Consider the following 13,454-nt stretch of genomic DNA (forward strand, 5'->3'; position numbering starts at 1 on the left):
CTGGAGATTATTCCAATTGCACTGGGCCATGGACTAATAAAGCCTGAGGCCGGCATATCTGTGCTGCTTTTTTTGGGGTGGACAGGCCAGCTTAAAAATGACCCATGTATTATATAGATGTGATATTTTCCAGGTTCAAACAGGGCATAACTCCATGAAATAATTGTAACATCAAAATAAAGCCATGTGCAAAGTTTCAGTTGAATATGTTGAAGTGTATGGAAAAAAGTGCAGAAAATCACAGGTGGGATGGATGGACAGACAGACAGAGGAAACGTAAAGCCCCCTCTGGCCAGAGGAATAATAACCCTGCTTTTCACTTCATGTGCACAGGGTAATAAATAACTAGAAAGCATCTCAAAATGCAAATCCCGTCCTCATCCACTTTATATTAAAACTAAAGTTGACGAAAACAGCAGTATCCATATTATAAAACAGGAGAGTGTCTGTCTGTCTGTCTGTTTGTCCCCAAACTACTCCCTCAGTTTTGGGGCTAGCCCCGCCAAACCTCATGTGGAACGTTTTGGGGTCCCAGCGGATGTTCTAAGGTAGGGAGGAGGTTTCATAAGTTCCTCAATAAAATTATGATTTTGAAATTAACTCGATAGGAACCTGCCGCGAATCTGGAAGTGGACAGTTGACGATAATGAGATGGTTTGATAATATCCCAATACAACCGTCATTTAGAACAGTATTTTGTTGAAGTGATCCACCACGCGGTAACCCGGGTTGCCCCGTGATTTTAAAAATCATTTTCCATAATTAATTAATCTATTTTAGGGGGAGTGTAATCAGGGCTCGTGTGATAGGAAAATCCTTTGTATAGGAAAATCCTTTGTGTCACAAAGGATTTTCCTATCACACGAGCCCTGATTACACTCCCCCTAAAATAGATTAATTAATTATGGAAAATGATTTGAAAAATCACGGGGCAACCAGGGTTACCGCGTGGTGGATCAAGTATCAATTTATGATTGGAATGACGTTTGGAATTGAGTGAATAAAATTACGATTTTGAATTCGTATTGTATTCTTCTTCATTCTTCTTCATATTCTCATAATACAGGTTTGCTGAAAATATGACAAAAACTCAAATGATAAAAAGGTTATGACCTGGAAACACACCCTGAAACGCAAATGGTAAATAAATGAAGAAACCCGGTCGTCTGCCACTGACGTGTGGCGGAAGGGGCTGATAAGGTCTATTTCTACTCACGATGACTTTGCCGTTTGACATTTTAACCCAAAATTAAATTATTTTCTCCATATTCTCAAAAGCAAGGTTTGATGAAAATTCAATGACAAAAGCTCAAATGGCAAAAAAGTTACTGCCTGGACAGACGGGCACACACCACGCACAATTGCAAAACCCCATATCCGGCGGCGCGAGGGATAGGCCGATAAGAAAATATTACTAATTGTCAATTTTTCTAAAATAACCTCATGGACTGTTCATTTTAACTCTGAAGTAATTCACAATTGTGAAATGTATTTGCACCTAGATGTCTTTTTGATCAGGTCAAGCACATTTCATTGATTTTTTAAAACCGACTCCTCACCTTGTCAAAGAAAGACAATTCTCTCAGCGTTCCGTACTGACCAGCTGCTGCAAGGGATGCATCTCGAAAACTGGACAAACGCTTGCTCTTCTGCAGAGAGTATTATCCTTAATCATCATCAAAACATCATCATCCGTTGCAATCTTGGCTGAAAATAGAGCTTATTTGTTTTTTTTTTAATGAAAGTCAAAGTCTTTTGCAGTCAAGAAAAAGATTTCTTGCAAATACAATGCCGAGAGCACATGTTGTCCACACCTAATGGCTGCTAAACCTTATGAAGGTAGACTACTTGCATTTTGGAACTTACCTTGTGTTCTTCATTGCATTTGATTATTGTGTGATTTGGTAAGGTCATTTCTTCCATTTTCTAGACCGTAAGTAAATAAAAATGGCCTTGGTGGATCACTTCTCTTTATGATGGTTTGAAACCCAATTAAGAATTTCATGTTGGATGTGAAAGGAATGATGAAATCACCGACACGCAGCATTCTCCTATCCTTGCCTTGTGGCACTGATGTGCATCGTTTTGTCAATAAACAAACAAGCGATCAGACCGATACTTGCCAAATCAGTGACTACAACACCTTCTGCTTTGGAACTCAAAACATTGGGCTTCAAAAGCCTTTGATTGGTGACTCAGTGATCCAACATACAAACCTCTTCAAATTTCAAGCCAATCGGATGAAAATTGCTAATTTTATGTGACCTTGACCTTTGACCTCAAAAACCATAAACTTCTACCTTTGACTACCTCTACCAGGTGGTTAAGTCTCATAAAGATCAGTGTAGAATTGTAACCTGGAGGTGATTGACAGCCATACAGACAGACAGACAGAATAACAGACTCGATCAACCAATATACTGTACAGTAGCTGTGAACCTGCAATTTCGCGAGTAATAAAGATAGATAGGTCGGTAAACAATCGATGTGGCAACCCTTAGGCCTCACGTTTTTACAAGGTTCGACATATATCCATCGCTAGCAGCAGCTTTTTAATTAAATGTATAAAGTGCAGCATCAATGTTGGCTACATCAAAAAATTCTACAAACGAAATTGTCTGAAACATAGCAAGCTTGTTTATTCGTCAAAATAGTATTCATTTGCACTCATCAATTTCTGCTGGCCAACATTTTCTTGTGAGCTTTACAATTTGGAAGCAACAATATGTGCGTAATGTGTGCAGCTTGTGTTGGTCATGTGTGCGTAATGTGTGCAAGTTGACATTTAGAAAGTTGCATATTTACTTTGAGTGGAGGAAGATCCAGGTTTTCTCCCACAGCCACAGTTCCTGGATGTATTTTCTCCAAAGATCTTTTATAATTCTTATTGTAAGAACAAGTATGAACTTTGGAATCAAGCTGAGGCAAATTTGTGAAAGATAGAATACACAATCAAAATGTTATTCATTCTTCAGAGAATGTGGATATGAATGAGGATGTTTTCCCAAGAGCACAATCTTACTTGGCCCCGAAGTGTGGAAGGAAGGAGGCTCGTAAATGTGTTCAAAAGGTTGTGATCTTGGGAAAACAAGTTAATGAGCTGCAGAGAAAGAGAGAAAGAGAACATATTTAAAGCAAAACAAAAATCAAATCACAATCTATTGAAAAAATAATCGATTTAATTGAATTGGTTGATTAGAAAACATGAGGGAGAATTGCTTTGCAATACATGTCCCCCGACCAGGATTCAGTTCAATATCAGGAAACACATCCCTTTATTTGGGCAGTGGAAAATGCAACGTGCAGTGCTGAAAACAATAGAAACTAAAAAGAGCAATCAGATATTGCAGAGCCTCGCCAGGACGTGTTTTCAGTGGTTTTTAAGGCTTTTGTGTTAAAACAAATATGGCGGCCGAACCACGTGCCCGATTACGTCATCCATTTTTTTTTTCCTCCACCAATTTATCCCAAGATGATGCTCAAGAAATTTCATCTTGATCAGATGAAGTTTTGTACTTGTCGAATTATGATGTCATAATGGAGGCACCTATGACATCACCATTAACATATTTTATTCCCCATGGAGTTCTTTACAATGAGCCATGTCTCATTTTTTTCTATGCAGCGCTTTCAGAGATAGAGGTGCAAAGTTTTTCGGTTTTTCCAAGATGGCGCCCATACCACATGATCTATGACGTCATAATTATCATTTAAAAAAATTATACAGGTGGAGTTCTAATAATAATAATAATAATACATTTATTTTATATAGCGCTTTTCAAGAAGCCCAAAGACACTTTGACAGAGTACAAAAAACAAGTGCAAAAAGACAAAAATGAATAGGTGAATAATCAAAGCCAAAGGAAGTAGAAGGAGAAGAGATAGTCAGGGGTTAAATGCTGTGGGTTAAATGTTAAATGCAGTGTTGAACAGGTGGGTCTTGAGTGATGTTTTGAATGTGGTGAGTGAGGAGGAGTCCGATGGTGTGAGGTAGTGAGTTCCAGAGGGTGGGAGCAGCGATGGAGAAGGCCCTGAATTTGGTCTGGATGGGGGGGGGGGGGGGGGGAGGGGGGGGGGACAGGAGGTTGGCGCCAGCATAGTGGAGGTTGCGGGTGGGAGTGTGTCTGGAGAGGAGGTCAGTCAGGTAGGATGGGGCCAGGTTATGGAGGACTTTGTAGGTCAAGAGGAGGATTTTGTACTGGATTCTCTGGGGGATGGGGAGCCAGTGAAGCTTGTAAAGGATGGGGGTGATGTGGTCACGGGTCCGGGAATGGGTGAGTAGACGGGCAGCGGAGTTCTGAATGTATTGGAGTTTATTGATGATTATTGAGGGTGAACCATAGAGGAGGCTGTTGCAGTAGTCCAGACGGGAGGTGATGAAGGCGTGGATGAGGGTTTCTGCAGCCGTGGAGGAGAGGGATGGACGGAGACGGGCGATGTTTTTCAGGTGAAAGAAAGCTGTCTTTGTGTTTTGTTTAGTGTATTTGTCGAAGGAGAGGGTTTGATCAAAGATGATGCCAAGATTCCGGATGTGAGGGGAGGCGGATACTGGGAAACCGTCAATGTTGAGGGCGAAGTTATGGATGGATTTGGTGAGCGTTTTTGGGCCAATGATGATTATTTCAGATTTATCACAGTTAAGTTTGAGGAAGTTGATTTGAAGCCAGGATTTTATTTCAGTGATGCAGTTTGTCAGGATGGAGTGGGTGGCGGTGGAGATTGACTTGGTGGAGATGAAAAGCTGGATGTCATCGGCGAAGCAGTGGAATTGGAGACCATGACGGCGGATTAAGTGACCAAGGGGGGACAGGTACAGGATGAAGAGGGGGCCGAGAACTGAACCTTGGGGGACACCTTGGGGGAGGGGAGCAGTGGGGGATTTGCAGTTATTGATGGAGATAAACTGGCGTCTGTCAGAGAGGTAAGATTTGATCCAAGAGAGGGCAGTGCCGGTAATGTTAAAGGTGGTTTCAAGTCGGGTGAGGAGGATGGTGTGATTGATGGTGTCAAAGGCGGCGCTGAGGTCGAGGAGGATGAGAATGAGAATGTTGAGGTTGCCGGCGTCAGAGGAGAGGAGAAGGTCGTTGGTGATTTTGAGGAGAGCAGTTTCAGTACTGTGGTTGGAGCGGAATCCAGATTGGAATGTTTCATACAGGTTATTGGCAGAGAGGTGATGTTTGAGTTGAGTGGCTACAGCGCGTTCCAAAACTTTTGACAAAGGATAGGTTGGATATGGGTCTGAAGTTATTTAGGGTGTCAGGGTTGAGTCCAGGTTTTTTCAGAATGGGGGTAACAGCAGCAATTTTGAGGGATGGTGGGATGATACCTGCAGACAGGGATGAGTTAATTGTTGCAGTGATATATGGAGAGAGAGCAGGAAGGGAGGCCTTGACAAAGCTGGAGGGGATGGGTCAGTGAGGTCAGATAACCAACGGTTGCAGAGAAAATCATATTTATTGTGTGTAGACAAACAAACAGACAGACAAACGGACTCAAATGCAATACCCTCTCCTCAGGTGAGGGTAATAACTCGATATACAGTACATACATGAAGAAAAAACGTGCAGTTTATGTGCATATACAGTCACGTGAAAAAGTAAGTACACCCCATGTAAAGTTTTGACTTTTTCAACATATTTCAACATGCAGCTATTTGATCTTCATTTCAACAATATTGATAGATAAAGGTGATATAATATAACAAATATCATGAAACATTTAAATTTTGTAGTCCATTGTATAATTTAAATAAACATAAATGCAAATTTCGCATGTGGAAAAAGTAAGTACACCCTTGGCTCAAATAGGTGGTATTGCCCCCTTTGGTAGAAACAACCTCAAGTAGGCGTTTCTTATAACTGTCTACCAGTCTCTGACATCAACTGGGAGAAATTTTTGCCCACTCCTCCATGCAGAATTCTTTCAGCTGTGCGATGTTTGAGCGGTTTCTTGCATGCACAGCTCGTTTCAAATCCCCCCACAACATCTCGATGGGATTTAGATCTGGGCTTTGAATTGGCCATTCCAGAACCGTCCATTTCTTTCTTTTCAGCCATTCCTTGGTGGATTTACTGGTATGTTTAGGGTCATTGTCATGTTGCAAGGTCCACCTTCGGTTGATCTTCAACTTTCCGACAGATGGCCTCACATTATCCTCAAGCACCCTCTGGTACAATGAATAATTCATAGTGGATTCTATGATGGTTAGCTGCCCAGGCCCTGATGCAGCAAAGCTGCACCAAAACATAATATTTCCACTACCATGCTTTACAGTTGGTATCAGGTTCTTGTGGTCAAATGCTGTCTTTGGTTTTCGCCAAACATGTCTTCTGGCACTGTGGCCAAATAGCTCTACCTTTGACTCATCTGTCCAGAGCACATTGTTCCAGAAGTGCTGGTGTTTGCCGAGTTGTTCATTGGCAAACTTTAGTCTTGCCCTGATGTTCTTTCTGGACAGCAAAGGTTTCCTCCTGGCACACCTCCCATGTAGATCAAATTTGTGCAGCCTCCTTCTAATGGTAGACTCGTGCACTTTGACATCAACAGTGGCAAGAGCTACCTGTAGGTCCCGTGATGACATTCTGGGGTTCTTTCAGTATCTTTCGGTCTGCTCTCGGGCTGGACTTGCTGGGACGGCCTGGCCTGAACAAGTTGGCAGTTGTTTGGAATCTTCTCCACTTGTGGATGATCTTCCAGACAGTCGAATGATTGATTTCAAATTGTTTGGCGATCTTTTTAAATCCCTTCCCAGACTCGTAGGCAGCTATAACCTTCTTTCTGAAGGCCTCAGAGAGCTCTTTTGATCTAGGCATGGTGACGCCACACACTTCAACAACAAAGAGCAAACCAAACTAAATGTCTGAGGTTTAAATGTCTGAAATTCTGAGGCTCTTTCACGAGCCTCGACTCTGTATACAAAAATAAGACAGGTTCCTCCAAGATCCTCTCTAACGATGTTCTCATCATTTGCACCTGAGCTGGTGCACCTGATTCTAATTTTAGGTATTTGAAGTAGTGATAAATGTCGGGGTGTACTTACTTTTTCCACATGCAAAATTTGCATTTAAATGTTTATTTAAATTATACAATGGACTACAAAATGTAAATGTTTCATGATATTTGTTATATTATATCACCTTTATCTATCAATATATACTCAGAGGCAAAAGTTATTGTGACATGGAATTTTTTCATTGGTAATCTTGTGAATGAATTTTTGGATTTGAACCAGAGAAAGAGTGTGTTAAAATGGTCGAAGAAACGCAACCAAGCAGTTGTTGTTCGAATTGCACGAAATTTGCAAGAAGCATGACATATTCGAGAAAAATGGCCAGCAATGTTCACTTTAAAAGGCCAGACAACCAGACGCTTATCATTTCCACTCAATGCAGTCTTAAGAAGTGCAGAAGTCAGAAAAACACTTCTATTCATCGTTCTGGAACAAGTTCGACATACCACGCCTCGGGGAAAATGACAGATGGAGAGCTATAGGCATGCTTCAGTCTGGTACCTCGCAGCGTGATGTTGCTCGTCGATTCAACATACATAGAAACACCATTTGGCACAGCTTCACCGAGCCGACGGTAGGACACGTGTCTACAGGTGCACAGGTGAACGTTACATCAGGCCATGTGTTCTGGAAGGGGATCATTTTGGAGGTGGGGGCATTATGATCTGGGGTGGGATAACAGCTGCAGCAAGAACGCCAATGATTGTGATTGAGGGGAACTTGAATGCTGTGAGGTACCGAGACGAGATTTTGCAAATGGCCACTTTACCGTTTTTGCAACAGAACGGCCCTGGAGTGACGTTTCAACACGATAATGCCAGACCACACATTGCTCGAGTTGTACAGCAGTATCTTAATCAGAACAATGTTAATGTGTTACCCTGGCCTGCAAGATCCCCTGATTTGTCACCCATTGAACACGTCTGGGATGAAATGGAGCGACGTTTACGACGTCATCCGAATCCTCCAAAAACGCTGCAGGAACTCCACCAAATCCTTCCTCGGATATGGAATGATCTTCCCAAGGACTTTCATCGACGTTTAGTGGCCTCAATGAGGCGAAGGTGCCAGGCCTGCATCAATGCACAAGGTGGACACACTCGCTACTGACTGTGTGAACTTGCTTGTGAACCCCCTCTTGTGTTGTGGCTCATTTGCATATGCCAGGTGCACTGTTCTTATGGACTGTTGATCGTTACCATACCTTGAAACATTTGTCTTTTTTTTTTTTTTTTTTTTTTTTTTTTTTTTTTTTTTTTTTTTTTTTTTTTTTTTTTTTTTTTTTTTTTTTTTTTTTTTTTTTTTTTTTTTTTTTTTTTTTTTTTTTTTTTTTTTTTTTTTTTTTTTTTGTATACAATATCGAGGCTCGTGAAAGAGCGAACATTAATCACACAGAAAGACAAACCGACACATAAAACATATAACATAGGGAGCGGTAGACAAGATGGGGAGAGAGGGGGAAGGACACAAACACAACATTTGAGAGCAGGGACCGAGAGACATGGAGACATCGAGAGATCTGAGAGAGGGCGAGGGCTTTGGGGGGGGGGGGGCGTGGGAAGGGGGCAGTGGGAGAGGTATAAAACATATGGACACTGCCAGGACTTCCAGGAAAGAAGTTGGAATTTCAAACAAGGTGGATCTGGGGTGAATTAGCGGGGGTAGAAAAGATCAAGGTTTTGGATGGGGGAAGATAAGAGATGGTGGTGAACAGCTGTTTTAAAGACCTGGAGGGAGGAGTGGGATTGAAGGGAGTGAGGGAGTTTGTTCCAGAGGCGGGAGAAAAGAGGAATGAAAGAGTGAAGGTGAGCGGAGAGCCGAGATTTCGGCAGTTTAACCATCAGAGGGTTGCTGGCAGATCTTGTGCGACCTGTAGGAATATTTGGGGGACAGAGCACAGAGAGAGCTGGGGGTGCAAGGCCGGAGAGGAGTCGGTAGAAGACAGAAAGACCACCTACCTGCCTGCGGTGAGTGAGTGAAAGGCCCTCAGAGATAGCTTCATCGCGGGAGATTCCAATAATTCTGAAAGCTTTGGTTTCAACAGCGTGAAGCCGAGCTAGGTGTGAGGCAGGAGCACCGGCCCATAGGGGAGAACAGTATTCCATTGAGCTGCGGATGAAAGCCTTGTATGTGGTGAGGAGCTCAGGTGTGCCGAGGAAGGACTTCGCACGACGGAGGATGCCCAGTCGGCGACTGGCTTTGGAGGCCAGCTTGGAAATGTGGTTTAATGTGGTCTTTCCATGTAATAACATTTCATTCGTGGCAGTAAAAGTTTAACACTGATTCTGTTTGTTGTTTGTGCGTCACAATAACTTTTGCCTTTGAGTATAGATACAAATGTTACAAATGAATGTAGAAGGAAGCAGAGGACGGGGAAGACCGAAAAAGACTTGGCTAAAGATGGTGGAAGAAGAAATGCGGGCAAGGGGGTTAACAAGGAGAGATGCAGAAAATAGGGCAAAATGGAGAAGATTGTCATGGGGACCGCAAGGCTAACCCCCGCTCTGGCAGGGAAAATGGCCTTTAAAATGCATGTTGTATGTTGTTGTGTTTATCTATCAATATTGTTGAAATGAAGATCAAATAGCTGTATGTTGAAATATGTTGAAAAAGTCAAAATTTTACATAGGGTGTACTTACTTTTTCACGTGACTGTATACTACATCATGGTTATATACCTGGGTTCATTCCAATTGCACTGGGCCATGAACTAACACCCAGGACTGAGGCCTGCCAATGTGTACTGCTGCATTGGGGTGGAGTAGGCCACCTGTCCAGCCAATGGGTGTAAAGCAGTGGGTGGAGTTAGGGCAGCTGAAAATGACCCATGTATAATATGTGATATTTCCCAAGTTCAAAAAGGGCAAACATAACTACTGAAACTCGAACTTGTTCTGTAACTTATTATTAATAAAGCCAAGTACCATGGTTCAGTTGAATATGTTAAAGTGTAAGGGCGGAAAGTCTGGAAAACCACAGGTGGGATGGAAGAATAGACAGAAGGAGAGCAAACCTATGGTCCCCCTCGGTGAAAATTGTCGTTGATGAATAAAACGATTGCTAAATTGCCAGGATCTACATATCTGGAGAGTCAATCGAGGTGCTGACTCATGCCGTTGTTTTCTCTTTGTGCAATATCATCCCAAAGGGTACAAACTTGTACTGTCGCATGGCCACGGCACAGTACGAGTATACAAGTGTATTGTTACGTGTTACCTCCCCAAACTCCGGTTACGGTGCCCCTCAGTCTCGAGCTGGAACACGGCAGAAAGATTTGTTATTTTGAGTGTTCTAATAAACCATGGTAAAACCACACCAATGCAATTGTGTAGAACAAAACAAGCAAATGTATTCAGAATCTCACATACACAATAATGACACTCTTAAAGAAAGTACCATGAAAATATCACTTCCATCAAATGAACAATACATATGATGGTACCATCATCCCCAATGCTCTCAAAGCAATAAACTCACAATACACCAAACGTGAATGGAATTAACATTCCCCAAAGTCCTGTCGTGTGACTGTTCTCAGTTAAGACCGAGAGTAAGCCACGGATGGAAACGAGCGTTAATGAAGGCGTTCTGTTCAATTGATGGCGGATGATACGCGAGGAATAAGAAGAATACCGACTCACCTGTACGGGCCCCGCGCAGGCGTCTTCACCCTGCAAATCAACTCAACCCGAGGCGGATATAAAATGTACAAAAAATAAGATTTATTAACGGAATCCGAGAACAATGAAATGCGCCGGTAAATAAATGTCCTAAATTGGGAACCCTCACACCAGACGTCTAAAACAAACACGAGAGAATTTATGAAAAGAACCACATCATGTGGGTGTATGCTGTGCTTCGCTCTGTTTGGCAGAGGTGTGTCAGGGATCGTCATGCCCCGAGCGCAGCCCGGACGCGGCTCCGGTGTTAGCGGGAGGAAGGCCGACCGGTCGTTGGCGCGAACCAGGCCTCGACGTACCCTTGCTCGTGCGCTGCTAGGCCAGCGTATGCTGCAGAATGGCAAGCCTTGCCCGTACGCCCATCACTCGCACGTGAACACCGGGGAGGAGAACTGTCAGCGCTCCACCATCTCTCCAGGGTCAAGAACGCAAGGGAAAGCAGTCCAACCGAGAGTCGATCCAAAACAAGAAGGGATCCAACGCAAGACAGGAAGAAGAGCAGAGAGGAAGAAGAGGTCCAATACGAGAAGGCCAAGAGAGAGATCCAAGCGCAAGAGGGAAAATGTCGGTCCCTCTCTACTTTTTATCAACCCCTCGTGACGTCATCTCCCCCACTCTGCCAATCCCTGCTGGCCAACATCACAGGCTCAATTCTATACCAATGGCCGCGTCACTTCTCTCTAATGCCATTGGTCGGTGGCCAATCAGTTCGTTGCTTCTTCCTACCAATCAGTGGCCAGCTTCTTGCCCCTACCTTGACCAATCACGAGCTTCATCCTGCCTCGTCTCTTCCTTCCACCAATCAGTGACCAGCTTATTGCCCTTGCCTTGACCAATCACAAGCTTCATCCTGCCTTGTCTCCCCATTGGTGGTGTCTTGTCCAATGGTGTGATCTCCCCATCAAGCTCTTCGACCAATCCTTCGTGAGGTGAGCGTGGCCTCAACCTGCCTGAGCAATGTGCGCCTTCCAAGTCGGGGTTGTCAGCCCAAGTGCGTCATCTGGGTTCCGGTTAGTTTTATTGTTATTGTGGGGAGGGGGGGGGGGGGGTATATTTAAGTAGTGTGTGCGAATGGGGATGGATTCCTAACTAGTGTCTATGTGCGTTGCCATATGGGACAATGGAATGATCATAGGTTTAACACACAGGGGAATTAACATAATCCCTATTCTACTTATCACAGGGCCATCCTTGTATGACCACAAATATAATAATAATAATAATAATAATAATAATAATACATTTATTTTGTATAGCGCTTTTCAAGAACCCCAAAGACGCTTTGACATAGTACGTAAAACAAAGACAAAAAAGACAAAAATACATAAATTAAATAACCAAACAGAAAGGAAGGAGAAGGAGAAGAGACGGTCAGGGGTTGAATGCGGTGTTGAACAGGTGTGTCTTGAGTGATGATTTGAATGTGGTGAGAGAGGAGGAGTCTCTGATGGTTTGAGGTAGTGAGTTCCAGAGTGTGGGAGCAGCGATGGAGAAGGCCCTGTCCCCCCAGGATCTGAGTTTGGTCCGGATGGGGGAGGGGATAGGAGGTTGGCAGCAGCAGAGCGGAGGGTGCGGGTGGGAGTGTGTCTGGGGAGGAGGTCAGTCAGGTAGGATGGGGCCAGGTTATGGAGGGCTTTGTAGGTCAGGAGGAGGATTTTGTACTGGATTCTCTGGGAGATGGGGAGCCAGTGGAGCTTGTGAAGGACGGGGGTGATGTGGTCCCGGGCCCGGGAGTGGGTGAGTAGACGGGCAGCGGAGTTCTGAATGTATTGAAGTTTATTGATGATATTTGAGGGTGAACCATCGAGGAGGCTGTTGCAGTAGTCCAGACGGGAAGTGATGAAGGCGTGGATGAGGGTTTCTGCAGCTGTGGAGGAGAGGGATGGACGGAGACGGGCGATGTTTTTCAGATGAAAGAAGGCCGTCTTGGTGATCTGTTTAGTGTGTTTGTCGGAGGAGAGGGTTTGGTCAAAGATGATGCCAAGATTCCGGATGTGAGGGGAGGTGGATACTGGGATACCGTCGATGTTGAGGGTGAAGTTGTGGGTGGATTTGGTGAGCGTTTTTGGTCCAATAATGATTATTTCGGATTTATCACAGTTTAGTTTGAGGAAGTTGATTTGAAGCCAGGATTTTATTTCAGTGATGCAGTTTGTCAGGATAGAGTGGGTGACGGTGGAAATTGACTTGGCGGAAATGAAAAGCTAGATGTCATCGGCAAAGCAGTGGAATTGGAGACCATGACGACGGATTAAGTGACCAAGGGGGCACAGGTACAGGATGAAGAGGAGGGGACCGAGAACTGAACCTTGGGGGACACCTTGGGGGAGGGGAGCGGTGGGGGATTTGCAGTTATTGATGGAGATAAACTGGTGCCTGTCGGAGAGGTACGATTTGATCCAAGAAAGGGCAGTGCCAGTGATGTTAAAGGTGGTTTCAAGTCGGGTAAGGAGGATGATGTGATTGATGGTGTCAAAGGCGGCGCTGAGGTCGAGAAGGATGAGAATGTTGAGATACCGGCGTTGGAGGAGGAGAAGGTCATTGGTGATTTTGAGGAGTGCAGTTTCCGTACTGTGGATGAGGCGGAATCTGGATTGGAATGTTTCATACAGGTTATTGGCAGAGAGGTGATGTTTGAGTTGAGTGGCTACAGCGCGTTCCAAAACTTTTGACAGAAAGGGTAGGTTGGAGATGGGTCTCAAGTTGTTTAGGGTGTCAGGGTTTAGACCAGGTTTTTTTAGAATGGGGGTAACAGCAGCAATTTT

The 13,454-nt window shown here is 43.9% G+C and overlaps 2 protein-coding genes across 7 annotated transcripts in view; one reads left to right on the forward strand and one right to left on the reverse strand.

Annotated features, from left to right (window-relative positions):
• CENATAC (centrosomal AT-AC splicing factor) overlaps positions 1-13,454 on the forward strand; it is a 480,847-nt gene that overhangs the window by 369,676 nt on the left and 97,717 nt on the right. The window lies entirely within an intron of this gene.
• The window catches only part of LOC137410712 (paired amphipathic helix protein Sin3b-like), an 82,068-nt gene that overhangs the window by 24,230 nt on the left and 44,384 nt on the right, over positions 1-13,454 (reverse strand). For 5 of the 6 annotated variants that reach the window (XM_078767138.1, XM_078767139.1, XM_078767143.1 and 2 more), the window contains 3 exons: positions 3,023-3,100; positions 2,806-2,919; positions 1,560-1,649 (listed from right to left, as the gene is read on the reverse strand). In XM_078767138.1, coding sequence (XP_078623264.1) covers positions 1,560-1,649; positions 2,806-2,919; positions 3,023-3,100 — 282 coding nt within the window. The remainder of the gene's footprint in view (positions 1-1,559; positions 1,650-2,805; positions 2,920-3,022; positions 3,101-13,454) is intronic. The other variant, XM_078767141.1, reaches the window with a different exon arrangement.

Source organism: Myxine glutinosa, chromosome 13 (assembly GCF_964187855.1).
Source record: "Myxine glutinosa chromosome 13, kmMyxGlut1.1, whole genome shotgun sequence".
Classification (NCBI taxonomy): domain Eukaryota; kingdom Metazoa; phylum Chordata; class Myxini; order Myxiniformes; family Myxinidae; genus Myxine; species Myxine glutinosa.